The 27,406-nt window shown below is 41.5% G+C and overlaps 1 protein-coding gene across 2 annotated transcripts in view; it reads left to right on the top strand.

The window, feature by feature from the left end:
• The window catches only part of GOLM2 (golgi membrane protein 2), a 130,774-nt gene extending 107,068 nt beyond the window's left edge, over positions 1 to 23,706 (top strand). Inside the window, exons 9-10 of one of the 2 annotated variants that reach the window (XM_031002311.3) lie at positions 10,907 to 11,074; positions 21,285 to 23,706. In XM_031002311.3, coding sequence (XP_030858171.2) covers positions 10,907 to 11,074; positions 21,285 to 21,355 — 239 coding nt within the window. In that variant the 3' untranslated portion in view covers positions 21,356 to 23,706. The remainder of the gene's footprint in view (positions 1 to 10,906; positions 11,075 to 21,284) is intronic. The other variant, XM_019011201.4, reaches the window with a different exon arrangement.
• Positions 23,707 to 27,406: the final 3,700 nt, after the last annotated feature.

Genomic DNA, 27,406 nt, shown 5'->3' on the forward strand with positions numbered 1-27,406 from the left:
CGGCAGGCTGGGCGGTGGGCTAACCCCCCCACCTCCCTTCCGGACGGGGCGGCTCGCCGGGCGGGGGGCTGGCCCCCCCACCTCCCTCCCGGACGGGGCGGCTGGCCGGGCGGGGGACTGACCCCCCCCACCTCCCTCCTGGACGGGTTGGCTGGCCCGGCGGGGGGCTGACCCCCCCACCTCCCTCCCGGACGGAGCGGCTGGCCGCGCAGAGGGGCTCCTCACTTCCCAGTAGGGGTGGCCGGGCAGAGGCGCCCCTCACCTCCCGGACAGGGTGGCTGGCCGGGCGGGGGGCTGATCCCTCCACCTCCCTCCCGGACGAGGTGGCTGCCGGGCGGAGACGCTCCTTACTTCCCAGACGGGGTGGCTGCTGGGCGGAGGGGCTCCTCACTTCTCGGGCGGGGTGGCTGCCGGGCGGAGGGGCTCCTCACTTCTCAGACGGGGCGGTTGCCAGGCAGCGGGTCTCCTCACTTCTCAGACGGGGCGGCCGGGCAGAGACGTTCCTCACATCCTGGACTGGGCGGCAGGGCAGAGGTGCTCCCCACATCTCAGACGATGGGCGGCCGGGCAGAGAGGCTCCTCACTTCCCAGATGTGATGGCGGCTGGGAAGAGGCGCTCCTTGTTTCCTAGATGGGATGGCGGCCGGGCAGAGACGCTCCTCACTTTCCAGACTGGGCAGCCAGGCAGAGGGGCTCCTCACATCCCGGACGATGGGCGGCCAGGCGGAGACGCTCCTCACTTCCCAGACGGGGCGGCAGCCGGGCAGAGGCTGCAATCTCGGCACTTTGGGAGGCAAGGCAGGCGGCCGGGAGGTGGTTGTAGTGGGCCAAGATCACGCCACTGCACTCCAGCCTGGGCACCATTGAGCACTGAGTTAACCAGACTCTGTCTGCAATCCCGGCACCTCGGGAGGCCGAGGCTGGCTGATCACTCGCGGTTAGGAGCTGGAGACCAGCCCAGCCAACACAGCGAAACCGCGTCTCCACCAAAAAAATACGAAAACCAGTCAGGCGGGGCGGTGCGCGCCTGCAATCGCAGGCACTCGGCAGGCAGAGGCAGGAGAATCAGGCAGGGAGGTTGCAGTGAGCTGAGATGGCAGCAGTACCGTCCAGCTTCGGCTCGGCATCAGAGGGAGACCGTGGAAAGAGGGGAGAGGGGAGAGGGGAGAGGGGAGAGGGGAGAGGGGAGAGGGAGAGGGAGTGGGAGTGGGAGAGGGAGAGGGGTTTTCCCCTCTCTGGTCTTCGTGAAACTTTTAAAAAGAAACTTTTTAATAGCATAAAAAGACATCAGATACCTTGAAAAGTTCTTACAAAAGATTTACAAGAACCTCTATAAGCTACAAAATATTGTTCACAGAAATTAATTAATATATAAATAAATCCATATCCATGGATTGGAATGCTCAATGTTGTAATTATGTCAATTCCTCCCATATTAATCTAGAACTTCATTGCCATCCCAATTATAATCCCAGCAGAGTTTGGGAGTTTTGGGTGGAATCTGATAAGCTGACTCTAAAATGTGTATGGAAACTGCAAAGGAATAAGAATAGCCAAGACAATTTATAAAAGGAATAAAGTGTAAAGACTTCCACTATCAGATATGAAGATTTATTATAATGCTCTTTTTTTGTTTGTTTGTTTGTTTGTTTGTTTTGAGACACAGTCTCGCTGTATTGCCTAAGCTGGAATGCAGTGGCGTGATCTCAGCTCACTGCAGCCTCTGCCTCCCACATTCAAGCGTTTGTCGCCCAGGCTGGAGTGCAGTGGCGCAATCTTGGCTCACTGCAATCTCCACCTCACAGGTTCAAATGATTCTCCTCCCTCAGCCTCCTGAGTAGCTGAGATTACAGGCGCATGCCACAACACCTAGCTAGTTTTTGTATTTTTAGTTAGAGATGGGGTTTCACTATGTTGGCCAGGCTGGTCTCAAACTCCTGACCTCAAGTGATCCACCCGCCTCAGCCTCCCAAAGTGCTGGGATTACAGGCATGAGCCACCGTGCCCGACCTACTGTGCTATTTTATACAAGGGACTTTAACATCTGTGGATTTTGGTATCTGCTGGGGTCCTGGAACAAGTCCTCAGTGGATACTGAGGGAGGAACAACTCTATTCACCATAAATCACTTTGTAGGATAAATTGACCTCATCAGACTGGTACATAATGGCTCAGGGCTCAGGCATACAAAAACATTTATAAAGCAGAATATTTCATGGGCTCAGAGGTTATCTCTCGGAATCCAGCCAAGGGCCAGTCCTGAAAACAAAGCTTTCTTTGGAATGTACAGGGTTTGAGCAACCACGGAATACATTGCATCACAACAGGCGATACATTCTGAGAAAGGTGGTTTTTAGTTGATTTCATCATTGCGAACATCATAGAGTGTATCTACACAAATCTAGATAGTATAGGTTTGCCTTGGAAACGGGGAGATGGTAAGGTTGTTCAGATGCTGTTTGCCATAAATTCTAGCTACCATGCTTCTTTCATTTCCTTTATTTCTCTTTACCTTCCACAAGTCCAGTCCATCAGTGAATAGATTGCTTCCTGTGCCTACTATATGCAGGGCCTATATCCCTTGAGATAGAAATGTGGTCTTTTTGCCTTAATATGTTCCTGATAATGAAATCAATTCAAAAGCCAGTCAATAGTTTTCCTACAATTGTTTTGTGAAGAAAGCCTGCAGTAACATTTTTGTTACAGTTTGTACACCCCAACCTCCCACCTCTCATGATTATAACTCATATCTCAACAGATTATAAGTCATCACATGTCATTTCCCTTCAGGGTACTTGAAATAGTCACAACTCTAGGTATTAAATTGAATAATGCAAGATCAGTTGAATGTGTTAACTACCAAATGAATAAATGAAAGTGAATACTGCCAATAGATGAAGGCTAGAAAAAAGAGGCTGCCTTCCTTAAACTTTCCTTTTCATTCTCTCTAGGTTTATTGTAACTAGCTCTAATAGTTTCATTTTGCTTACAATAGTGGTAATATATTACATTAATGACATAAAAATATAAACTTTTTTTTTTTTTGAGACGGAGTCTCGCTCTGTCGCCCAGGCCGGAGTGCAGTGGTGCGATCTCGGCTCACTGCAACCTCCACTTCCCAGGTTCACGCCATTCTCCAGCCTCAGCCTCTCCGAGGAGCTGGGACTACAGGCGCCCGCCACCACGCCTGGCTAATTTTTTTTTTTTTTTTTTGTATTTTTATTAGAGACAGGGTTTCACTGTGGTCTTGATTTCCTGAACTCGTGATCCGCCCGCCTCAGCCTCCCAAAGTGCTGGTATTATAAGCGTGAGCCACTGCGCCCGGCCAAAATATAAACTTTTAAAAATAAAATAGTTGAGAAATTGAAACCCGTAGACGAACGTCAGACTAATGAAGCAAAAGTGACTCATCTTGGTATTTCCTTTGACTTATAGTACAGAATTAAAATATACGGCCTAGTTTTTCTTGGTTGAAATACCCTTTTGTGATTAAGAAATGTTATTCTCTTATTTTCTACTGGTTTTTTTTTTTGAACGTGTTTCTATTTTATTTTACCAACAATTTAAAACTATCTTTAGGGCCGGGTGTGGTGTTTAATGCCTGTAATTCCAGCACTTTGGGAGGCCAAGGCGGGTGAATCACAAGGTCAAAAGATCAAGACCATCCTGGCCAACATGGTGAAACCCCGTCTCTACTAAAAATGCAAAAATCAGCTGGGTGTGGTGGTACGCACCTGTAGTCCCACCTACTCAGGAGGCTGAGGCAGGAGAATTGCTTGAACCCAGGAGGCAGAGGTTGCAGTGAGCTGAGATCACGCTACTGCACTCCAGCCTGGTGATAGAACAAGACTCCGTCTCAAAAATATAATAAAATAAAATAAAAAGTAAAGCTATCTTTATTTACCAAAGATTGCCAAATTCATATGAACTTGAAAAGCATGCAGGCTAGTTATTTAATTTATAAGTGTTCATTTATTTATAGGTCAGTGATACCATGTAGACAATATACAAACATACATGTATACCTGTACACATAATACAGACAGACAAAAGTAAAGACTTTATAACTTTAAAATTTTAGCCATGAGGCCGGGTGTGGTGGCTCATAACTGTAATCCCAGCACTTTGGGAGGCCGAGGTGGGCAGATCATTTGAAGTCAGGAGTTCGAGACCAGCCTGGCCAACATGGCGAAACCCCGTCTCTACTAAAAATGCAAAAAAAATTACATGGGTGTTGTGGTAAACCCCTGTAATCCCAGCTACTGGAGAGGCTGAGGCAGAAGAATCACTTGAACCCAGGAAATGGAGGTTGTGGTGAGCCGAGATTGCAACACTGCACTCCAGCCTGGGCAACAGAGTGAGACTCCATCAAAAAAAAAAATTTTTTTTAATAAAACATAAAATTTTAGCCACGAGAAATGGCTACATTTGCTTTCTCATTTAACATTTGCTTTCTCATACCTTCCCAATAAAACTCACTAGTTTAAAAGGATAGTTGTATTCAAACTATGCCTTTGTAAATAGAAAAGATTAAAGTTTATCTATTCCACATGACCAAAGCCCTTACTCATTTTTTTCTCTACTAGTTTCTGAAGTTTGTAGTCTGATATTTGAGATGTCTTACAGAATGTCTAGCATTCTGTTTGAAGTTTTATTGTGTTGTTTAGCATGAATTGAAAAGCGCGTTAAATGCCTAATTAGGTGATGTGGAGCATATGAAGTTAGACCACGTGGTATATGAATTAAAGTAAAATGTATGAAAAATTACTTCATATACATGCCATACATGCTTATTACATATTTAATAGACTTTAGCTCACTTAGCCCAGAAAAGGAATTTAAATATTGAAAATAATGTTACAATTTTTCAAACTTGATACAACTCAAAGACTTTCAATAGCTAGTAGGTGTGTTGTTTCTTTGTGTTCTCATGTTTAAACTATTGGGATGAAGCTATACTGTTGCTGATAATCAAATCATTTTCAGCTGGCCACCAGAGTGAAAATAATATTCAAGCGCACTATTGAATTTTGCAACAATATAAGGAAATCTAGGATCCAAACTAAATATAATTACTTTATTACTCCCCTAGCTGGGCACAGATTTAACAGTTTTGTTACGGAGCAGCAGAACTGTATTAAAGGTTGTAAAAAGTTGAAATGCCTCAGAGATGAAGTCTACTATTTAATTCCTGTTAATACACATCATAGGCCAGGTGTGGTGGCTCACCCCTGTAATCCCAGCACTTTGGGAGGCCGAGGCAGGCCGATCACGAGGTCAGGAGATCAAGATCATCCTGGCTAACACGGTGAAACCCCATCTCTACTAAAAATACAAAAAATTAGCCGGGCTTGGTGGTGGGCGCCTGTAGTCCCAGCTACTCAGGAGGCTGAGGCAGGAGAATGGCATGAACCTGGGAGGCGGAGCTCGCAGTGAGCTGAGATCGCGCCACTGCACTCCAGCCTGGGTGACAGAGCGAGACTCCGTCTCAAAAAAAAAAAAAAAAAAAAACAAAAACCACACACACACACACACACACACACATCACAGATTTATACCATCAAATGATAACTTTGCCCTCTTTACTTCTTTTTTCTCTTCTTAAATATTGTCATTCCCCAAGATCACTTCTTTGACTTATAGCTGTTTTCTGTAAATATTTATTTCCTAAAATTATATTCTGATAGTTTAACCGATCACCTTGAAATTTATGAGTTTTAAATCTACATGTTTAGCCCTCACTTTGCACCTACATTCTAGATCCATATAGCCATGTGTCTATAAAACATTTTCATTTGGATGTCATACTGTAGTCCCAAATTCAGTTTATCTAAAGCAACATTTGCTTTCTCATACCTTCCCAATTTGGGATATAGGTAGCATTAATTATAGTTTCCAGGCTAGGATTTGGAATCATCTTTTGACTCTTTCTGCTCCATTATGACATATATTCATTTTGTCATTTTCAAATGTATCTGATTCATCAGTTTCTAACATTTCCTCTGTCTTCCTAGTGTAAGTCCTCATAGCTTCTTACCTAAATAGATACTGGAGATACTGTAGGGCATAAGGCAGATCAGATTTCAGTTCTCAGGGAGCTTAAAAGAAATCTTGACTACTGGTTATTGCCTCCTACATAATGTTCAAACTCACTCTATCAAAAGGAAGCCAACTGAAGCCATGTTCAGTTGTCTCCATGTTCAGATGTTACTTTCTAGAGCAGTGTGCAATAGCACACGTACTATCACTTCCTAATTTGTTTACTTATCTGTTTTCCTTACTATACTCAGTTATAGGAGATGAAGATAAGATGTTATTTTTGCTTTCTGTTTTTATTTTTGAGACAGAGTCTCATCCTGTCACCCAGGCTGGAATGCAGTGGTATGATCATAGCTTACTGCAGCCTGAAACTCCTAGGCTGAAGCCTCCTGAGTAGCTGAGACTACAGGTGTGCGCCACCATGCCCAACTGTAGATTTATGATTTATTTTTGTATCACAGTGCATAGTGCAATACCTATCACATACATCAGTGAACCATGGATGGATGAAAGCATTGTAGATACTTCCATTATACTTTGTCATTGGATTTAAACAGTGACCACAAGTGAATATAGGAGATTCTATATACTTTGTCATTGGATTTAAACAATGAACACAAGTGAATATAGGAGACTTTTTTTTTTTTTTTTTTTTGAGACAAGAGTTTCACTCTTGTTGCCCAGGCTGGAGTGCAAATAGAGCAATCTCAGCTCACTGCAACCTCTGCCTCCCGGGTTCAAGCGATTCTCCTGCCTCAGCCTCCCAAGTAGCTGGGATTACAGCCACCCACCACCACAGCCAGCTAATTTTTTGTATTTTTAATAGAGATGGGGTTTCTCCATGTTGGCCAGGCTGGTCTCAAATTCCTTACCTCTGGTGATCCACCCACCTCGGCCTCCCAAAATTCTGGGATTACAGGCGTGAGCCACCATGCCTGGCCCCGTAATTATCTGTAATTTGCTCGTTCAAACTTACTCTAACTTTCTCATATAAATCCAGTCAAATTAATCTCTTTACTATCTTCTAAATACCCCATCTTTGTTCTTACCTGTTCTTTCAGTGCTTCTTTCTTTCCCTGTCATAGTCTAATATAATTGTCTTCTTTTTGAACTTTCCCTTTTCTCACGTTGACATGTGGCTCTTAAATGTTGAATAATTTAGCAGTCCCTTATATTGATCAGTATTATGCATTTTTGTCTGTACCGTTATATTCATTCAATGTTTAATGCAAAGTTTGTCTGATCTCCTTAACTTGATTGGCAACTCTGTGTAAGTTGGTTCTGTGTTTTTCAACTTTTGTTGTCTGTGAAATGTTGGAAGCCCAGTATTAAAGGTTAGCTATAAATATTTCTCCAAACGTGATAATTCTGTATATATAATAGCACAGATCACTGTTTAACAAAGAGCAATTGTGTCATTATTCATTCTTGTTGATATTTTTATTATCTGAGTATCTATGTAATTATAGTATTAAAATTTTGACTTAATTTAGGCTAGTCAGATCATCAAACACCTAAAAAAAGGAAATTTTAAATTGTTCTGTTGGAATATTATAACAGGTACAAGTGGGACATTTCTTTATTCCATGTCTGACAATATTAGTAAATGATATATATTTTTTAGTACCTTGTCTTAGCCTAATGTTTTGAGTCTTCTGTATTTCATAACTCTGATTTAAAAATGAAGGCCGAGCGTGGTGTCTCACGCCTGTAATCCCAGCACTTTGGGAGGCCGAGGCGGGCGGATCACCTGAGGTCAGGAGTTCAAGACCAGCCTGGCCAACATGGTGAAATCCCGTCTGTACTAAAAACACAAAAATTAGCCGGGCATGGTGGTAGGCGCCTGTAATCCCAGCTACTCAGGAGGCTGAAGCAGGAGAATTGCTTGAACCCAGGAGGTGGAGGTTACAGTGAGCTGATACCGGGCCACTGCACTCCAGCCACTCAGTCTCAAAAAGAAAAAAAAAAGAAAAAGAAAATATAGATTTCTGTAAATCTCTTTTTACTGCCTATATTGACATCATTTATTTTATTATTCAAAAAAAAAGATAATAAAGCCCATCAAAATGTTTGATTTATAATTAGGAGACACTGTTTTCTTACAAATAGCCTACCTATTCTCTTGTATGTTTCTTTAACTCTATTTCATCAGCTTTTCTATTTATTTATTTATTTATATATTGTACATATACAAGCTTATACTAGAGTAGTTTTAAGATGAATTCATGCTCTTTTTGTTGGCCCCAGTTACTCCAGTTACTTCAGTCTCCTGTTGTCCCCACACCCTCCCTTCTTTTTTTTTTTCTTTGAGACAGAGTTTGGCTTTTGTTGCCCAGGCTGGAGTGCAATGGTGCAATCTCAGTGAGCCGCAACTTCCGCCTCCCGGGTTCAAGCAATTCTCCTGCCTCAGCCTCCCAAGTAGCTGGATTACAGGCATGCGCCACCATGCCTGCCTAATTTTGTATTTTTAGTAGACACAGGGTTTCTCCATGTTGGTCAGGCTGGTCTTGAACTCCCAACCTCAGGCGATCTGCCCGCCTTGCCGCCTTTTTTTTTTTTTTTTTTAGTCTTGCTCTGTCACCCAGGCTGGAGTACAGTGGCGCAATCTCAGCTCCCTGCAAGCTCTGCCTCCTGGGTTCACACCATTCTCCTGCCTCAGCCTCCCGAGTAGCTGGGACTACAGGCGCCTGCCACCACACCGGGCTAATTTTTTGTATTTTTAGTAGAGATGGGGTTTCACCATGTTAGCCAGGATGGTCTTGATCTCCTGACCTTCTGATCGCCCGCCTTGGCCTCCCAAAGTGCTGGGATTACAGGCGTGAGCCACCACGCCTGGCCACACCCGCCCTTCTTTAAAAGCCTCTGTAAGTGCAATTTGTTCTTTAACGATTTTTCCTGATGGACTCTTTACCCAACAATTAGAAATACATTGGCTTGATGATGTGATGAACCATCTGTAGAATTGACCAGTACCCCCAGAATTCTATTTGTACTTAACCTTTCTTTCCAAGCAAAGGAAGCTGTTTATTTTTTTTTTCCTGAGTGTTCCATTGTGATGTAAATTTTATTTATTTATCTATTTATTTATCTTCAGAGATAGAGTCTTGCTGTTGCCTAGGCTGGGGTGCAGTGGCACAATCTTAGCTCACTATAACCTCAAACTCCTGACCTCAAATGATCCTCCTGCATTAGCCTCCCAAGTACATGAGACTACAGAACCCTGGCTAATTTTTTTTTTTTTTAAGAGACGAGGTCTCACTCTGTCACCCAGGCTGAAGTACAGTGGCAATATCCTAACTCACTGTAGCCTTGGACTCCTGGGCTTAAGCAATCCTCCTACCTCAGCCTCCTGAGTAGCTGAGACTATAGGTGTGGACCACCATACCCAGCTAATTTTTGTATTTTTTGTAGAGATGGGTCTCACTGTGTTACCCAGGCTGGTCTCAAACTCCTGGGCGTAAGCAGTCCTCCCACCTTGGCCTCCCAAAGTACTGCTATGACAGGCATATGCCACTGCACCCAGCCTGCAATGTAAATTTTTGAAATATATTTTTAAAAATTTAGACCTATCACAGAAAGTTGTTAAATTTCTAAGTCTTAAAGTCTTGCATTATTAGGAAGTTAATTTTATGGATTAAAATAAATCTACTTTTATGCTAAGTTAAACTTAATGTCTAAGTATAGTTTTAGTTGTATTGCATTTCTAAATCAGATCCTAGTGTGCCTAACATTTTTATTTTCAATGTCTAATTGTTGAATAGTTTTCTACAGTAGGTATTATGTCTATTTATCTTCTTGATTTCTTTTTTTTTTTTTTTTTTTTTTGAGATGGAGTCTCACTTTTGTCACTCAGGCTGGAGTGCAATGGTGTGATCTCGGATCACTGCAACCTCTGCCTCCCGGGCTCAAGCAATTCTCCTGCCTCAGCCTCCTGTGTAGCTGGGATTACAGGCATCTGCCACCACGCCTGGCTAATTTCTGTATTTTTAGTAGAGATGGGGTTTCACCATGTTTGCCAGGCTGGTCTCGAACTACTGACCTCAGGTGATCTGCCCACCTCGGCCTCCCAAAGTGCTGGGATTACAGGTGTGAGCCACTGCACCGGGCCTGTCTTCTTGATTTCTAATGGTTATGAATGTGTATAATATACTGGCCTGTTACAGGTCAGTTTTCTTAAGATTCCATTGTCTTTTTAAAAATCTGTCTTAGGAAATGAGAAGAGATACACCAGAATTACTTGGGATTTTTTTTTTTTCTAAACCACTAGGGATTCTGATGGCTTACCTTCTTTGTCATCCCTTTTTGGAAATCCAAAATGCACACCACCATACCCAGCTAATTTTTGTATTTTTTGTAGAGAAAGGGTTTTGCCATGTTGCCCAGGCTGGTCTCAAACTCTTGAGCTCAAGCGATCCACCCACCTCAGCCTCCCAAAGTTCTGGGATTACAAGTGTGGGCCACTGCACCAGGCCTAGATTTTCAAATTTTAAATATGTATCATATCTAGTAATAAAATAATTTATTCTCCTAAAGTGTTAATTTAGTCATACTTATATTAGAGAAGTCATTGGTTATTAGGAAAACATTCCTAAAAATGGTGCCCATTTCTTTAAGAAATCATTCAAATCTTAAGTGGCAAGCACTAAAATTAACACAAAAGAGAAATTCTTAATAAAAATTACATATTTTCAGAGTCTTCCCTCTTATATACTTTTGTCTTGGATAACCTTCACAAAATGTATCCTTTTATATCCAGTACCCCAAAAGTTGCCAGCTTTCATTTGTTTACTTTCTGGTCTGCCTTCAGTATAGATTCCTTCTTTTCTTCTCTCTTTACTCTTGAATTAATCCTCTACCTACTTCACAGGCCGATTCTTTGATGAAAATGAATCCCCTGTTGATCCGCAGCATGGCTCTAAACTGGCGGATTATAATGGGGATGATGGTAACGTAGGTGAGTATGAGGCAGACAAGCAGGCTGAGCTGGCTTACAATGAGGAAGAAGATGGTGATGGTGGAGAGGAAGACGTCCAAGGTGAGCGTGGGCCTGGCCTCCATGCTATAACCATGAAACCCACCTCTAAGTTTTTTGGTTGAATTTGTGTAGAATTTCCCCCACTTATTAGTGGCAGTGTAACCTAAATTTTTTGTTTTTTCTTTGTGGCGGAATTTCGCTTTTGTTGCCCAGGCTGGAGTCCAATGGTGCGATCTCGGCTCACCGCAACCTCCACCTCCCGGGTTCAAGCGATTCTCCTGCCTCAGCCTCCCAAGTAGCTGGGATTACAGGCATGCACCACCACGCCTGGCTAATTTTGTATATTTAGTAGAGACGGGGTTTCTCCATGTTGGTCAGGCTGGTCTCAAACTCCCGACCTCAGGTGATCTGCTCACCTCAGGCTCCCAAAGTGCTGGGATTACAGGCATGAGCCACTGCGCCCAGCCAACCTCGGTATTAATACAAAGAGGTTCTGTGCAGTTTTTCAGTTTTATTTTGAAAACTTTTATAATAGTGGAATTTGTAAATCTGTAAATTATTTTAATTTTTAAAAATTTTGGTTATCTTATGTGTATTATTGATACAGCTATGATTTAAAACTTAGAATCTTCAGAAATTTTAGAATTAAATTGTTTAAAATGACTCTAGACTTTACCTAAGGCAAATGCTTCTAGAAAATACACTTTTCCAATTTCTCATCTAAAAACATTTTGTTATTTCAGGTACAAATATTGCCCAGGTAGCTTTTTCGTTATAAGGAAAGCCACAAAGGGAATGGTTTTCTCCACACTGAAGATAAGATTATTTCACCACTGATATAGCAGAGGAAGGCTATTTTTGAATTTTCTCTGAGAGGCTTAAAATTTATATTTAACAATCAATATGTGAAGAGTTGTTTTATATTTATTACACAGATTCAACATATTTTTCTTATTCACTGTGTTACTTCTGCTGAGCATTTAACTTAGTGAAAGTTCAGAATCTACCTGTGTGCATGCAGCCCTACCCATGCATGCATATCAGAGTGTTTTTCTCTATTACAAGTTTTTAGGCTAGTTTTCTGCCTGCTTATATTGTTTAGTAGTATTTGTGGAGCTATTTCTCTTTTCTATAAAAGTTGATTGTGACCTTAGTGTGTGATACGTTACATTTTTATGTGATGCATGGAAATTTTTCATCATAACATGCTTTGATTTCTTCCTTAGCTGTTTTTAAAGTAATTAAATTTTTATTTAGGCTCATGACGAGCATTGTTTTTATAAAACCCAGAAGAAAATGTAGTTGTTCTAGAAAATTATATGGTTTGTAGAAAAAAGGGAAACTAGAGACTGACTTTTACCTAGGCACTGTTTTCATAGTTCATTTTAGTTTAGGAAAATTATGATTATTGGGGATAGAAAAGAGATTCTTATGTGCTAGGAGTTATATAAGGTTATATTTATAAGAATTTTTCAAACACTTTTTGGTAATATTGATATTGATATAAATATAACCTTACAATATTATGTACTTTTTCTATAATCTCATCCTTTTTTCATAAATTTTATCATTTTTTCTCATTGCTTTTGTGATTTGTTTGGATTATATTTATTTGCAATTATTTATAACGTTTTAAGGCTTTTTCATGCATGTGTATCATATCACCAATTAGATTGTAAGCTCTTGGAGGGCAGGAATTTTTATTTATTTTGCCTTCCATTTTGTTTGTATCCTTTTCTACCTTTATACCCACCCCCCACAGTACTTTGCATATCACCCACCCGCCACAGTACTTTGCACATTGTCTTTAACTGATAATTGCATGCTTTTCTCGTTGAGCATTTATTCTTATAACTGTGACTAGGGTAATAACTCTTTAACTTCTGGTATTACAAGCTTGCTTGGTTTACACTTTCAATATTCTCTAATTTTTGTAAGGGCTTTTTCATCTCATTGGATAATTTTGAGGTTTTTATTATAGTGGTTTATCTCAATCTTTGTTGTCAATCATTTCTTATATTTTTGTCTATCTTAAAGTTGATAATTGTCAGAAAATTTTGATTTAATATTTGTATGGGTTTCAATCTATTGTAAGTAGATTTATTTTCAGTGCCTTCTCTCTCCCTTTCTTGTACTCTTCTCCTTCTGCCTCCCCTGGTTCTCACTGTCACCTTCTACTTCAAGTCCCCAAGACCCTCATGTTGCCCTCCCATTCCTTTCACAAGAAAATAAATTCACTGATACTAAGGAATATAAGGAAATGACAAAAGATGATGTCCTCAGTGAAGTAGAGAAGGGGCTGTTACATTTTTGGATTTCCCTATTTGCAAGTTAATCTTACGTGAGCTGAGTGTTGCCATTTAACATTTCTTGTCTCATTCTGGCATTCTCTAGATGATAGTGGCAAGATAGGGCACCTACAAAGGGGACCAAGAACAAAAAGATGCAGGAACATCAGCTCCAACAAATAAAGAGGGATAAGTTTGGGTGAACTGACTAAAAAGGAATACTGAGGAGACCTAAATAATTGTTAACATGTTTCCAGGGATTCTTTTTTTTAATTGAGACAGAGTCTTGCTCTGTCACCCAGGCTCAAGCTGAATCTTCCTGTTGTAGAGTTGATTTTTGTGTGTTTTTTTGTTTTTTTTTTTGAGACAGAGTCTCACTCTGTTACCCAGGCTGGAGTGCAGTGGCGCGATCTCAGCTCACTGCAACCTCTGCTTCCTAGGTTCAAGCGATTCTCCTGCCTCAGCCTCCCGAGTAGCTGAGACTACAGCCGTGCACCACCACGTCCAGCTGTTTTGTATTTTTAGTAGAGATGGGGGTTTCACCATGTTGGTCAGGCTGGTCTCGAACTCCTGACCTCAAGTGATCCACCCGCCTCAGCCTCCCAAAGTGCTGGGATTACAGGCATGAGCCACCACACCTGGCCATCCAGGGATTCTTTAGGTATATTATTAACTGTCCAAAAAGTAGGGAGAGGTAATTATGGCTGTTCCCTAATTTATCAACAAGTTGGATTCCAAATGTTCATTACTGTGCCAATGTGGAAATAATGGTTGGGTTCCCAGTATGGTTTGCACTTGTAGCCAAAGCAGGCAGAACATAGAGTAGAAAAAAACATTAGTCAGCCAGGCGCAGTGGCTCACACCTGTAATCCCAGAACTTTGGGAGGCCGAGGCAGGCGGATCACCTGAGGTCAGGATTTCGAGACCAGCCTGGCCAACATCTCTACTAAAAAATACAAAAATTAGCTGGGCATGGTGGCAGGTGCCTGTAGTCCCAGCTACTTGGGAGGCTGAGGCAGGAAAATTGCTTGAACCCGGGAGGCAGACATGTGGTAAGCCGAGATTGCACCATTGCACTCCAGCCTAGGTAGCAGAACGAGACTCTGTCTCAAAAAAAGAAAGAAAAAAAGAAAAAAACATTAGTCTAGAATCAAGAGATAGTCTGTGTATTGCTTTTCAAGTCACTTAAACTCTCTGGGCCACAGTTTCTTCATCTGTATGAAGACTGCTGAATTAGAATAAATGATCTTTCTCGGTTTTAAAATTCTGTGGCCACATTCAAGTTGGAATCATTATATATAACACAAGTATTATGAGAAAATATGTTTCAGATTTCAGGATGTCTGAAACAGATCTATTCCCAAATCCATGAAAGAAAGTAGAAACTTTATTGCCACTATTGTGACTCTACAGCGAAAGATAACAAAAAATGAAGCACACACTTAATGTTCTATCAATAGGGGCTCGTCTCTGCTCTCTAGTAGTAGGAGTAGTTTCTTAAGTTGTGAGGTCCCTAGGATTAGAGATTCCAGCTGCAGGATAAGATTCTGGCTTCACCTAAGTATACTTTGGCTTTGGTCTCCAAAATTGTGTATTATGAATTGAGGCTTTGGCAGCATATCTGCCAGTAGGGAGCTGAAGCATTCCAGCCTTGTATCTGATACCTGTTCATTTCATATTAATCACTGGGGTCAGCACTACTTGTAGAGTGTTTTGTAGAATTGAGGCCTATTTTTCCTGTGTTTACAATTATTTATATATATAATTATATATATAAGTTATATATAAACAATATATAAAATATATTCTATTTTAATAAAAATGTTTGCATATTTATAATATAGTTATATAGATATATAAATGGTTATGTATTTATAATATATTTCTATTATATATTTATAACATATTTATATTATATATTTAATATATTTATATTATATATTTATATATATATATATTTTTTGGAGACAGGGTGTCCCTCTGTCACCCAGGCTGGAGTGCAGTGGCATGATCATGGCTTACTGCAGCCTCGACCTCCTGGGGTCAAGTGATCTTCCCACCTCAGCCTCCTGAGTATCTGGGACTACAGTCATGTACCACCACGGCTGGCTAGTTTTTTGTATTTTTTGTAGTGGCAGGATTTAGCCATGTTTCCCATGTTTCCCAGGCTGGTCTTAAACTCCTGGACTCAAGCAATCAGGCCACCTCGGTCTCCCAAAGTGTTCGGATTATAGGCATGAGCCGCTGCACCTGGCTCCTCACTGGCTTTTTGCCCCGAATTCTTGCTTTTTTTTAAAATTTTTTTTAATTTTCTAAGATGGGGTCTTGCTATATTGCCCAGGCTGGTTTCAAACTCGTGAGCTCAAGCTATCCACTTCCCTCAGCCTCCCAAAGTGTTGGGATCACAGGCGTGAGCCACTGCACCCAGGCGATAGAGCTTTCTTTCTTTTATCTTTTTTTTTTTTTTTTTTTTGTCGCCCAGGCTGGAGTACAATGGGGTAATCTCAGCTCACTGCAACCTCCCCCTCCCAGGTTCAAGCAATTCTCTTGCCTCAGCCTCCTGAGTAGCTGGGATTACAGGCGTCCACCATCACGTCCAGCTGATTTTTGTATTTTTACAAGAGACAGGGTTTCACCATGTTGGCCAGGCTGGTCTTGAACTCCTGACCTCATGATCTGCCCGCCTCAGCCTCCCAAAGTGCTGGGATTACAGGCGTAGCAACCACACCCAGCCACGGTAGCGCTTTCTTTAATGGAGGTGGCCTTTCTTGACTTCAGAGGGAATTTAGGAATTATTTAATAAATTATGGATATCTTTAAAATATTCCTTTAATATTCATTTTACCTTGATGAACTATTTAATATTTTGCTGCTTCCTAAAATGAACTAAAATATTAGTTCTTATAATTATATTTAGTGGTTATCTGTTATTCTACATTAGATTTGGTTAGGTGATTTCATAATCATGTACTACTGCTTTGCAGATAAATGCAAAGAGGTTGTTGGTAGAAACTTGAATTCTGGGTAGAATAGCTACACTGAATATGAACTCTAGTTAATTTAAAAGTCCTATGAAATTCTGAAAACAATGTGAAGATACCATATTAAAACTTTGCTAACAGGTATAAATTAACAAAAAAATACTTCATATTTATTGAAGACATTGCAAGTAATGACTGCCTTCATGTATATTATTTTGAGGTAGGAAACACAGTTGTTATCTCTATTTTCCTGAGAAGATAATTACAGGTCCAAATAATTTTAGGAACTAGATCGTGTTTGTTAAGTACGTGAGCTGGGAGTACATTTGTTTTTCTGTTCCTAGACATTTGCTCTTATCCTGATTTCGCTTTTTATTTGTTCACTTAAAAATTCCAAAAAGGGCCAGGCGCGGTGGTTCACTCCTGTAATCCCAGCATTTTGGGAGGCCAAGGAGGGCAGATCACACCCTCCTGGCTAAGATGGTGAAACCCCGTCTCTACTAAAAATACAAAAAAAATTCAGCCGGGAGTGGCGGCGGGAGCCTGTAGTCCCAGCTACTAGGGAGCCTGAGGCAGGAGAATGGTGTGAACCTAGGAGGCGGAGCTTGCAGTGAGCCGAGATCGCCTACTGCACTCCAGCCTGGGCAACAGAGCGAGACTACGTCTCAAAACAAACAAACAAGCAAACAAACAAATCCCAAAAAGGACGGGCACGGTGGCTCATGCCTGTAATCCCAGCACTTTGGGAGGCTGAGGCAGCTGGATCACGAGGTCAGGAGATCGAGACCATCTTGGCTAACAAGGTGAAACCCCATCTCTACTCTCTACTAAAAATACAAAAAATTAGCCCGGCGTGATGGCGGGCACCTGTAGTTCCAGCTACTCGAGAGGCTGAGGCAGGAGAATGGCGTGAACCCGGGAGGCGGAGCTTGCAGTGAGCCAAGATCGCGCCACTGCACTCCAGCTTGGGCGACAGAGCAAGACTCCGTCTCAAAAAAAAAAAAAGCCCAAAAAGTGGCTGGGCGCGGTGGGTCATGCCTGTAATCTAGCACTTTGGGAGGCCGAGGCGGGTGGATCGCCTGAGGTCAGGAGTTCGAAACCAGTCTGGCCAACATGGGGAAAACCTGTTTCTACTAAAAATACAAAAAAATTAGCTGGGCGTGATGGCGGGCCCCTGTAATCTCAGCAACTCGGGAGGCTGCAGCAGGAGAATTGCTGGAACCTGGGAGGCGGAGGTTGCAGTGAGCCGAGATCTCGCCATTGCACTAACTGGCTCGGCTACAACAGCAAGACTCCCTCTCAAAAAAAAAAAAATGCCGGGCGCTGTGCCTCACGCCTGTAATAGCAGCACTTTGGGAGACCGAGCCAGGTGTATCACGAGGTCAGGAGTTCGAGACCAGCCTAACCAACATGTTGAAAACTCGTCTCTACTAAAAAATATATATATACAAAAATTATCCGGGCATGGTGGCGCACGCCTGTAATCCCAGCTACTCAAGAGGCTGAGGCAGGAGAATCGCTTGAACCCGGGAGGTGGAGGTTGCAATGAGCCGAATTGGTGCCACTGCACTCCAGCCTGGGCAACAGAGCAAGACTTCGTCTTAAAAAAAAATTAAAAATCCCAAAAAGTAAAGACACCTTTTCCTTTCAATAACTTTCCTGTTAAATTTCTAGAAAATTATCCACTGCTCCATGATGATTAAGTCTTATCTTAATTTAATCATTATATTAAAGTCCTAAAAGATGTGTTTATAGCCATAAGGTGAGGTTCTATAATGTGGATCCTAAGGAGAGCTTTCTGGAGAGGTACCCGTGATTATTTCCCTTTTAAAAACAAAGATAGGCTGGGCGCGGTGGCTCATGCCTGTAATCCCAGCATTTTGGGAGGCCGAGGCGGGCGGATTACGAGGTCAGAAGTTCGAGACCATCCTGGCTAACACGGTGAAACCCCGTCTCTACTAAAAAAATACAAAAAAATTAGCTGGGCGTGGTGGCGGGCGCCTGTACTCGGGAGGCTGAGGCAGGAGAATGGCGCGAACCTGGGAGGCGGAGCTTGCAGTGAGCTGAGATCGCGCCACTGCGCTCCAGCCTGGGCGACACAGTGAGACTCCGTCTCAAAAATATATGTATAATTTTTTTTAAGTAAAGAGTTCATTGATAAGAAATTGATTAGCATGTATATGAAGTAAAAGTGTGAAATGGATATAATTTCAGGCTTTAACACATATTAAGACAGATTTGGGATTATCATACCTAGTGGATTATACTATTTAAAGATAGATCATTTGTTAAGAATATGGGGTAGGCTGGGTGCAGTGGTCACAGCTGTAATTCCAGCACTTCGGGAGGCTAAGGTGGGCAGATCGCTTGAACCCAGGAGTTAAAGGCCAGCCTGGGCAACATGGTGAAAACCTGTCTCTACAAAAAAAAAAAAGGAAAAATTAGCTGGGCATGTGGTGTGTGCCTGTAGTCCCAGCTACTCAGAAAGTTGAGGTGGGAGGATCCCTTGAGCCCTGGGAAGTCGAGGCTGCAGTGAGCCGAGATTGTGCCACTGTACTCCAACCTGAGTGATGGGACTGAGACCCTGTCTCAAAAAAAAGGTGCAAAATGGTTACCTGAAATTCTAGAAATGAAAATTTCTGTAAGTTTAACAGGAAAGTTGTTGAAAAAGAAAGTTGGTTTGTTTGACTTTTTTTTTTTTTTTTTTTTTTTTTTTGAGATAGGGTTTAACTCTGTTACCCAGGCTGGAGTGCCAGTGGTGTGATCTCTGCTTACTGCAACCTCCACCTCCCAGGCTCAAGCAATCCTCCTACCTCAGCCTCCTGAGTAGCTGGGACTACAGGTACACACAACCATGCCTGGCTAAATTTTGTATTTTTATTAGAGACTGGGTTTCAGCATGTTGCCCAGGCTGGTCTCAAACTCCTGAGCTCAAGGGATCTGCCTGCCTCTGCCTCCCAAAGTGCTGGGATTGCAAGCTTGGACAACCATGCCTGGCCTGTTTTGCATTTTTGAAAGAAGAAAGTTTTAGAGTGTTAAAACCTCTCATACCTAAAGTAATAGTTTTTAGAAAACTATAGTATACATATGAATTTAGATTCCAATGTATAACTTTCTTTAAATTATATTAACAAAAATTAAGCTATTGGGTAATAGTATGTGACCCAGAATGTAAGAAAAGTGATTTTTTAAGTCTGCAGAGAAGCCAAAAGATATCATAAAAATCCATGTACTCTATGCCAGGCGCGGTGGCTTATGCCTGTAATCCCAGCACTTTGGGCGGCTGAGGCAGGTAGATCACAAGGCCAGGAGTTTGAGACCGGCCTGGCCAACATGGTGAAACTAAAAATACAAAAATTAGCTGGGTGCGGTGGCAAGCACCTTTAGTCCCAGCCACTCAGGAGGCTGAGGCAGGAGATTCCCTTGAACCCAGGAGACAGAGGTTGCATTGAGCTGAGATCATGCCACTGCACTCCAGCCTGGGTGACAGAATGAGACTGCATCTCAAAAAAAAAAAAAAATCCATGTACTCCAAAGGGACTCTCCAAGGCTCTCATCAAAATACTTTTCATTCTTGTTCTAATATAATTTTAATACTCTTGGCTGAGGCCGGTGGATCACTTGAGCCCAGGAGTTCCAGACTAGCCTGGGCAAATGGCAAAACCCTGTCTTTACAAAAAATACAAAATGTAGCCTGGTGTGGTGGCGTGCACCTGTGGTCCCAGCTACCTGGGAGGTTGAGGTGGGAGGATTACTTGAGGCCGGGAGGTTGAGACTGCAGGTGAGCCATGATAATACCACTACACTTGAGCCTGGCCAACAGAGCAAGATTCTGTCTCAGAAAAACAAACAAACAAACAAACAAACCTCTTCAGCAGTCTCATTTCAAAACCTGTAATTTGCAGCAAAATTAGAAAAGAAGGATTGCTATTGGCAGGTAAATTGACAAGAAGGCAAAGTGACAACTCATAGCCAAGAAAGAGCCAGAAAAATCTGTAATAGCCAAATAAATCAAACTCCATAGCACTATTTGGAGTAATTTAATACAGCCACTCAAAGAGGCTTTGAGGATTTTATTAACAGTAATCTTTTTTTTCTGTTTAGTTAAGAAAAGGTTAAATTTTGGTTGTTATACCCCATTTAGGAAGCCAAGAGGAAGCTACTTTTGCAGAGACGTAAAGAAATTCACTAAAATGTTAAATGTTGGGATTATGAGTGACTTTTATTTTTCTGTCTTTTATAATTTTTAAAATACTAATATTGGGTTCTTTTATAATTTAGAAAAAAAATTGATGTTTAAAAGCCTGAAAATGTGTACAGAAATGTTTCTACCAAAGCTTTAATTTAAAGGACTAAATATCATCTATATAGAAATAATATATTTAGGCTGGGCACTGTGGCTCACGCCTGTAATCCCAGCACTTTAGGAGGCCGAGGTGGGCAGATCACCTGAGGTGAAGAGTTTGAGACCAGCCTGGCCAACATGGTAAAACCCCGTCTCTACTAAAAATACAGAAATTAGCCAGGCATGGTGACAGGTGCCTGTAGTGCCAGCTACTTGGGAGGCTGAGGTAGGAGAATCGCTTGATCCTGGGAGACAGAGGTTGCAGTGAGCCAAGATCGCACCACTGCACTCCAGCCTAGGCAACGGAGTGAGAGTCCGTCTCAAAAAAAAAAAAAAATACTACATTTATATAAAAATATTAACTCCTCAATATTTGTGCGTTCCTAAAGTTTTACTAGTTATGTCTATCTAGCTCTACTTCTGCTTGTCTGTCATCTATGTCTATTTTCTAAAGATTTGTTAAAATTAATCTTGCAAAATAGTTCCACATACTTTTCACTCTTTAGCCAAGCAACTAAGAAATAGAACACTATTTGTACTAGGTGTAAAATAACAAGCAGGAAACTACCTTAAGGCTATGAAAAACTGAGACATTAATTGGATTTCTGCAGTGATTTAAAAAATAATATGTTGATACAAAATTATTTTACTTACAGATGATGAAGAACGAGAGCTTCAAATGGATCCTGCAGACTATGGAAAGCAACATTTCAATGATGTCCTTTAAGTCCTAAAAGAACGCTTCAGAAAACCTAAAGTGCTGTAAAATGAAATCATTCTACTTTGTCCTTTCTGACTTTTGTTGTAAAGATGAATTGTATCAGTTGTAAAGATACATTGAGATAGAATTAAGGAAAAACTTTAATGAAGGAATGTACCCATGTACATATGTGAACTTTTTCATATTGTATTATCAAGGTATAGACTTTTTTGGTTATGATACAGTTAAGCCAAAAACAGCTAATCTTTGCATCTAAAGCAAACTAATGTATATTTCACATTTTATTGAGCCGACTTATTTCCACAAATAGATAAACAGGACAAAATGGTTGTACAGGTTATATGTGGCATAGCATAACCACAGTAAGAACAGAACAGATATTCAGCAGAAAACTTTTTATACTCTAATTCTTTTTTTTTTTTTTTTGAGACAGAGTTTTAGTCTTGTTTCCCAGGCTGGAGTGCAATGGCACAATCTTGGCTCACTGCAACCTCCGCCTCCTGGGTTCAGGCAGTTTTCCTGCCTCAGCCTCCCAAGTAGCTGGGATTACAGGCACCCACCACCATGCCCAGCTAATTTTTGTATTTTTAATAGAGAGCTAATAATTGTATATTTAATAAAGACGGGTTTCACCATGTTGGCCAGGCTGGTCTTGAACTCCTGACCTCAGGTGATCCTCCTGCATTGGCCTCCCAAAGTGCTGGAACTCCAGGCATGAACCTCTGCGCCCAGTCTACACACTAATTCTTGTTAGCCCAACAGCTGTTCTGTTCTATCTACCCCTCATTTCACGCTCAAGGAGTCATACCTAGAATAGTTACACACAAGAGGGAAACTGGAAGCCAAACACTGTACAGTATTGTGTACAAAGTCACCTCCCTACTCCTTTTATTTTACATGAGTGCTGATGTGTTTTGGCAGATGAGCTTTCAGCTGAGGCCTGATGGAAACTGAGATAACCTGCAAAGACATAACAGTATTTATGAGTTATATCTTAGTTCTTGAAATTGTGGAATGCATGATTGACAATATATTTTTAATTTTTATTTTTTCAAGTAATACCAGTACTGTTTAACTATAGCCAGAACTGGCTAAAATTTTTATATTTTCAGAGTTGAAGTTGGTGAAGACATTCATGATTTAAACACCAGATCCTGAAAGGGGTTAAATCTACTTTGAAATGAATCTGCAATCAGTATTTCAAAGCTTTTCTGGTAATTTTAGTGATCTTATTTGATTAGACTTTTTCAGAAGTACTAAATAAGGAATTTTAACAGGTTTTTATTAATGCACAGATAAATAGAAGTACAGTGAGGTCTATAGCCATTTTATTAAAATAGCTTAAAAGTTTGTAAAAAAAAAAGAATCTTTGTAATTACTTAATATGTTAGTTAAGAACCCGTCAAGCTTATATTTGCTAGACTTACAAATTATTTTAAATGCATTTATCTTTTTTGACACTATTCAGTGGAATGTGTAAGCTAGCTAATTCTTGTTTTCTGATTTAAAGCACTTTTAAATCTTATCCTGCCCCCTAAAAACAAAAGGTTTTGATCACAAGGAGAAATTTAAGATTGTTAACCCTGTTTTTCAGAAGGGCTACTGTTAATTGCACATAAACAAGAAATGTGTTTTCCCCTGTGTACTAACACATTCTAGGCAAAATTCAAACTTATAGTGGTAAAGAAACAGGTTGTTCACTTGTTGAGGTGCAAAAATTCTTAAGACTTCTGTTTGAAATTGCTCAATGACTAGGAAAAGATGTAGTAGTTTACTAAACTTGTTTTTCCACCATATCAAATTAAACAATTCATGCCTTTATAGGGTCAGGCCTACAATGAATAGGTATGGTGGTTCACAGAATTTTAAAATAGAGTTAAAGGGAAGTGATGTACATTTCGGGGGCATTAGGGTAGGGAGATGAATCAAAAAATACCCCTAGTAATGCTTTATATTTTAATACTGCAAAAGCTTTACAAATGGAAACCATGCAATTACCTGCCTTAGTTCTTTTGTCATAAAAACAATCACTTGGTTGGTTGTATTGTAGCTATTACTTATACAGCAACATTTCTTCAATTAGCAGTCTAGACATTTTATAAACAGAAATCTTGGACCAATTGATAATATTTCTGACTGTATTAATATTTTAGTGCTATAAAATACTATGTGAATCTCTTAAAAATCTGACATTTTACAGTCTGTATTAGACATACTGTTTTTATAATGTTTTACTTCTGCCTTAAGATTTAGGTTTTTTAAATGTATTTTTGCCCTGAATTAAGTGTTAATTTGATGGAAACTCTGCTTTTAAAATCATCATTTACTGGGTTCTAATAAATTAAAAATTAAACTTGTTTCACTGTTTTGCTGATTCTAATACATACACAAACATCACACCCATGATGTAAATACATTTTAACACTAAAATCTGAGTAAGTTTAGCACTCATTTTAAGTTAAGCTAAACTAAAAAACCAAATTTTTTTTTTGAAATGGAGCCTCACTCTGTTGCCCAGGCTGGAGTGCAGTGGCGCACCTCGGCTCACTGCAACCTCTGTCTCCTGGATTCAAGCAATTCTCCTGCCTCAGCCTCCCAAGTAGCTGGGATTACAGGCACGTGCCACCACACCTGGCTAATTTTTGTATTTTTGGTAGAGACAGGGTTTCACCATGTTGGCCAGGCTGGGCTCGAACTCCTGACCTCAGGTGATCCACCTGCCTCGACCTCCCAAAGTGCTGGGATTACAGGCATGAGCTACCATACCCGTCCTGAAAACCAAATATTTTTACACCAGGGCTCTTTACTGTAGGTCTGGTTTATTCAACAAATATTGAATGCCTATTATGTGCCCAGCATTGTTCTAGGTATTAAGATAAGTGGATAAGATAGACAAGGTCTCTGCATGGAGCGTACATTCAAGTGGGGGCAGTCAGACAATACACAAGTAAACAAATGAACAAGATAACTTTAAATAGTGTTAAAGAGCTATTAAAAATAAAAGTTCTGGCTGGGCGCAGTGGCTCACTCCTATAATCCCAGCACTTTGAGAGGCTGAGGCGGGCAGATCACCAGGTCAAGAGTTCGAGACCAGCCTGACCAACATGGTGAAACCGTGTCTCTACTAAAAATACAAAAATTAGCTGGAGGTGGTGGCGTGCGCCTGTAATCCCAGCTACTCAGGAGGCTGAGGCAGGAGAATCGCTTGAACCCGGGAGGCGAAGGTCACAGTAAGCCAAGATCACCACTGCACTCCAGCCTGGGTGACAGAGCAAGACTCTGTCTCAAATAAATCAATGAATGAATGAATGTTCTAAGGTTCCAAACAATTAGATTTTACTGAACTAAAACATTACAGTTATGTGGCTGGAATGGAATATGCAAGGGAGAGAGAAATGAGGCTGAAGAAGTATGGAGGGGTCAAGATAGGGAGAGCCTTGTAAGTTTAGGTATTGCTACTGACCCATAAATAAAATGAAGCAAATATACATGGAAAGATGATTTTAGAAGAAAAGTGAATATGACTTCAAAATCATTTCTAAAATATGACACAGTTTGAAGAAATCTTAAGATTGTGTCTTTTGGGCTTCTCATTCCTGTAATCATGTAACAACAAAATTTGCTTGAATATGAGGACAGAGAATTTGTTTTTAAAAAAAGCAACAACAAGACAGATGTGGTGGCTCACGCCTGTAATCCCAGCACTTTGGGAGGCTGAGACAGGCGGATCAGAAGGTCAGGAGTTCGAGACCAGCCTGGCCAACATGGTGAAACCCTGTCTCTATTAAAAAAACACAAAAATTAGCCGGGCTTGGTGGCGTGCACCTGTAATCCCAGCTACTTGGGAGGCTGAAGCAGGAGAATCACTTGAACCCAGGAGGCGGAGGTTGCAGTGAGCCAAGATCGAGCCACTGCACTCCAGCCTGGGCGACAGAGCTAGACTCCGTCTCAGAAAAAAAGCAACAACATACTTACAAGGAAGTGTATTAGACTGTTTTCACACTGCTATAAAGGTACTACCTGAGACTCGGTAATTTATACAGGAAAGAGGTTTAATGACTCACAGTTCTGCACGGCTGGGGAGGCCTCAGGAAACTTACAGTCATGGCAGAAGGCAAAAGGGAAGCAAGGCACATTTTACATGGTGGCAGGAGAGAAAGTGTGCACACAGGAAACTGCCATTTTTAAAACCATTGGATCTTGTGAGAACTCACTCACTATCATGAGAACAGCATGGGGGAAACCCTCGCCATTAACCAGTCACCTCTCACCAGGTCCCTGCCTCTACACAGGAGGATTACAATTCGAGATGAGATTTGGGTGGGGACACAGAGCCAAACTGTATCAGGAAGGTAGTCACTTTCCATAATGGGGCTGACCTTAGAAACACCTATTCTCTCATGTGCGGCATATGGTTTCAATGGGACAGTGTGTCATTAATACATTTTCAGTCTAGGTTATAGAGTTTTCACATCACATGTGGGCCATCGACATTCAGTTCTAATTTTTTTTTTTTTTTTTTTGAGACGGAGTCTAGCTCTGTCGCCAGGCTGGAGTGCAGTGGCGCCATCTCGGCTCACTGCAACCTCTGCCTCCCGGGTTCAAGCGATTCTCATGCCTCAGCCTCCCGAGTAGCTGGGACTACAGGCATGTGCCACCACGCCCAGCTAATTTTTGTATTTTTAGTAGAGACGGGGTTTCACCATGTTGGCCAGGATGGTCTCAATCTCTTGACCTCGTGATCCACCTCGGCCTCCCAAAGCGCTGGGATTACAGGCATGAGCCACCGCACCCTACCCAGCTTCTTTTAAAACTCTCTTCACTAAGAGTTCCAAGTGAAAATTCAACCAACTAACCCAGAAAAAGGGGGGAAATGTAATGGTTCATGTAAGAAAAGTGCATAAAGAATAGGAATCCCCTGGACTTAAAGACAACTGAAACAAGGACTTGAATGCTGCCAGGACTTTGTTTCACCAACTCCCATTTCTACTTCCCTCTACTTACTACCTTGTCTCAAACTAGCTCCCTCCTCAAAGTTCTAACTGTGGCTTCTAACAGATCATATTTTCTTAGTTTTGCTACCTGGGAGGGGCTGCTCCTCTTCCCTTAGTTTCACTTCAAAAATCTGAGGGAGGCCAGGCACAGTGGCTCATGCCTGTAATCCCAGCACTTTGAGAGGCCAAGGTGGACAGATTCCTTAAGCCCAGGAGTTCAAGACCAGCTTGGGCATCATGGTGAAACTCTTGTCTCTACAAAAAATAAAAAATTAGCCAGGTATATGCCTGTAGTGGTGTATGCCTATAGTTCCAGCTGTCTGGGATGCTGAGGTGGGAGGACACTTGAGCCCAGGAGGTCAAGGCTGCAGTGAGTCATGACCATACTACTCTATTCCAACCTGGGTGACAGAGTGAGACTCTGACTAAAAAAAAAAGAACAAAAAAAAGTCTGAGGTAAGGAAAGGGAGACTTCTGCTTCTGGCTATGTTGGAGTAACTTGACTAGCCCTCTTGGATTAGTAGCACCTATAAAACTCGACAAGATGTATTAGGCAACTATTTCCAGCCAGCACAAGACTACTATCTCTGAGAGAAGGGAAACTTAGGCAGTGAGCCCCACAATCATCCCACTTTTTGTGGTGTAAAGAGGCTGGGAGTAAGAGCAGAGCACAGTTGGTCTGCTGAACTGAGAAGGCAGAGATCATAGGGAGCAGCTGAAACATTTGGAATCTGTTGGGTGGGACACCAGAGAATAGGGAGCTGTTCACAGAGGCAGCCCCAGAAATCCATATAGAGGTCCCCACAAGTCCATGGCCAAGGACTGGGCTATACATGCTCAGAAAAAAGACCATCTAATGCTTACAGATAGCAGTTGCTACAGGGTTGAGAACAGAATAGAGATACCAGAGGCCAAGAAGTTTTGGCACAAAAGCAGTGCTAAGGGACATTGGATTTCTGGGCCTGCCAAGGTGAACATCTTTAACAATTGCAGCAACAGGCTGGGCGGGTGGCTTATGCCTGTAATCCCAACACTGGGAGGCCAAGGCAGGTGGATCACCTGA

The sequence above is a fragment of the Gorilla gorilla genome, chromosome 16 (assembly GCF_029281585.2).
Source record: "Gorilla gorilla gorilla isolate KB3781 chromosome 16, NHGRI_mGorGor1-v2.1_pri, whole genome shotgun sequence".
NCBI classification, from domain to species: Eukaryota; Metazoa; Chordata; class Mammalia; order Primates; family Hominidae; genus Gorilla; species Gorilla gorilla.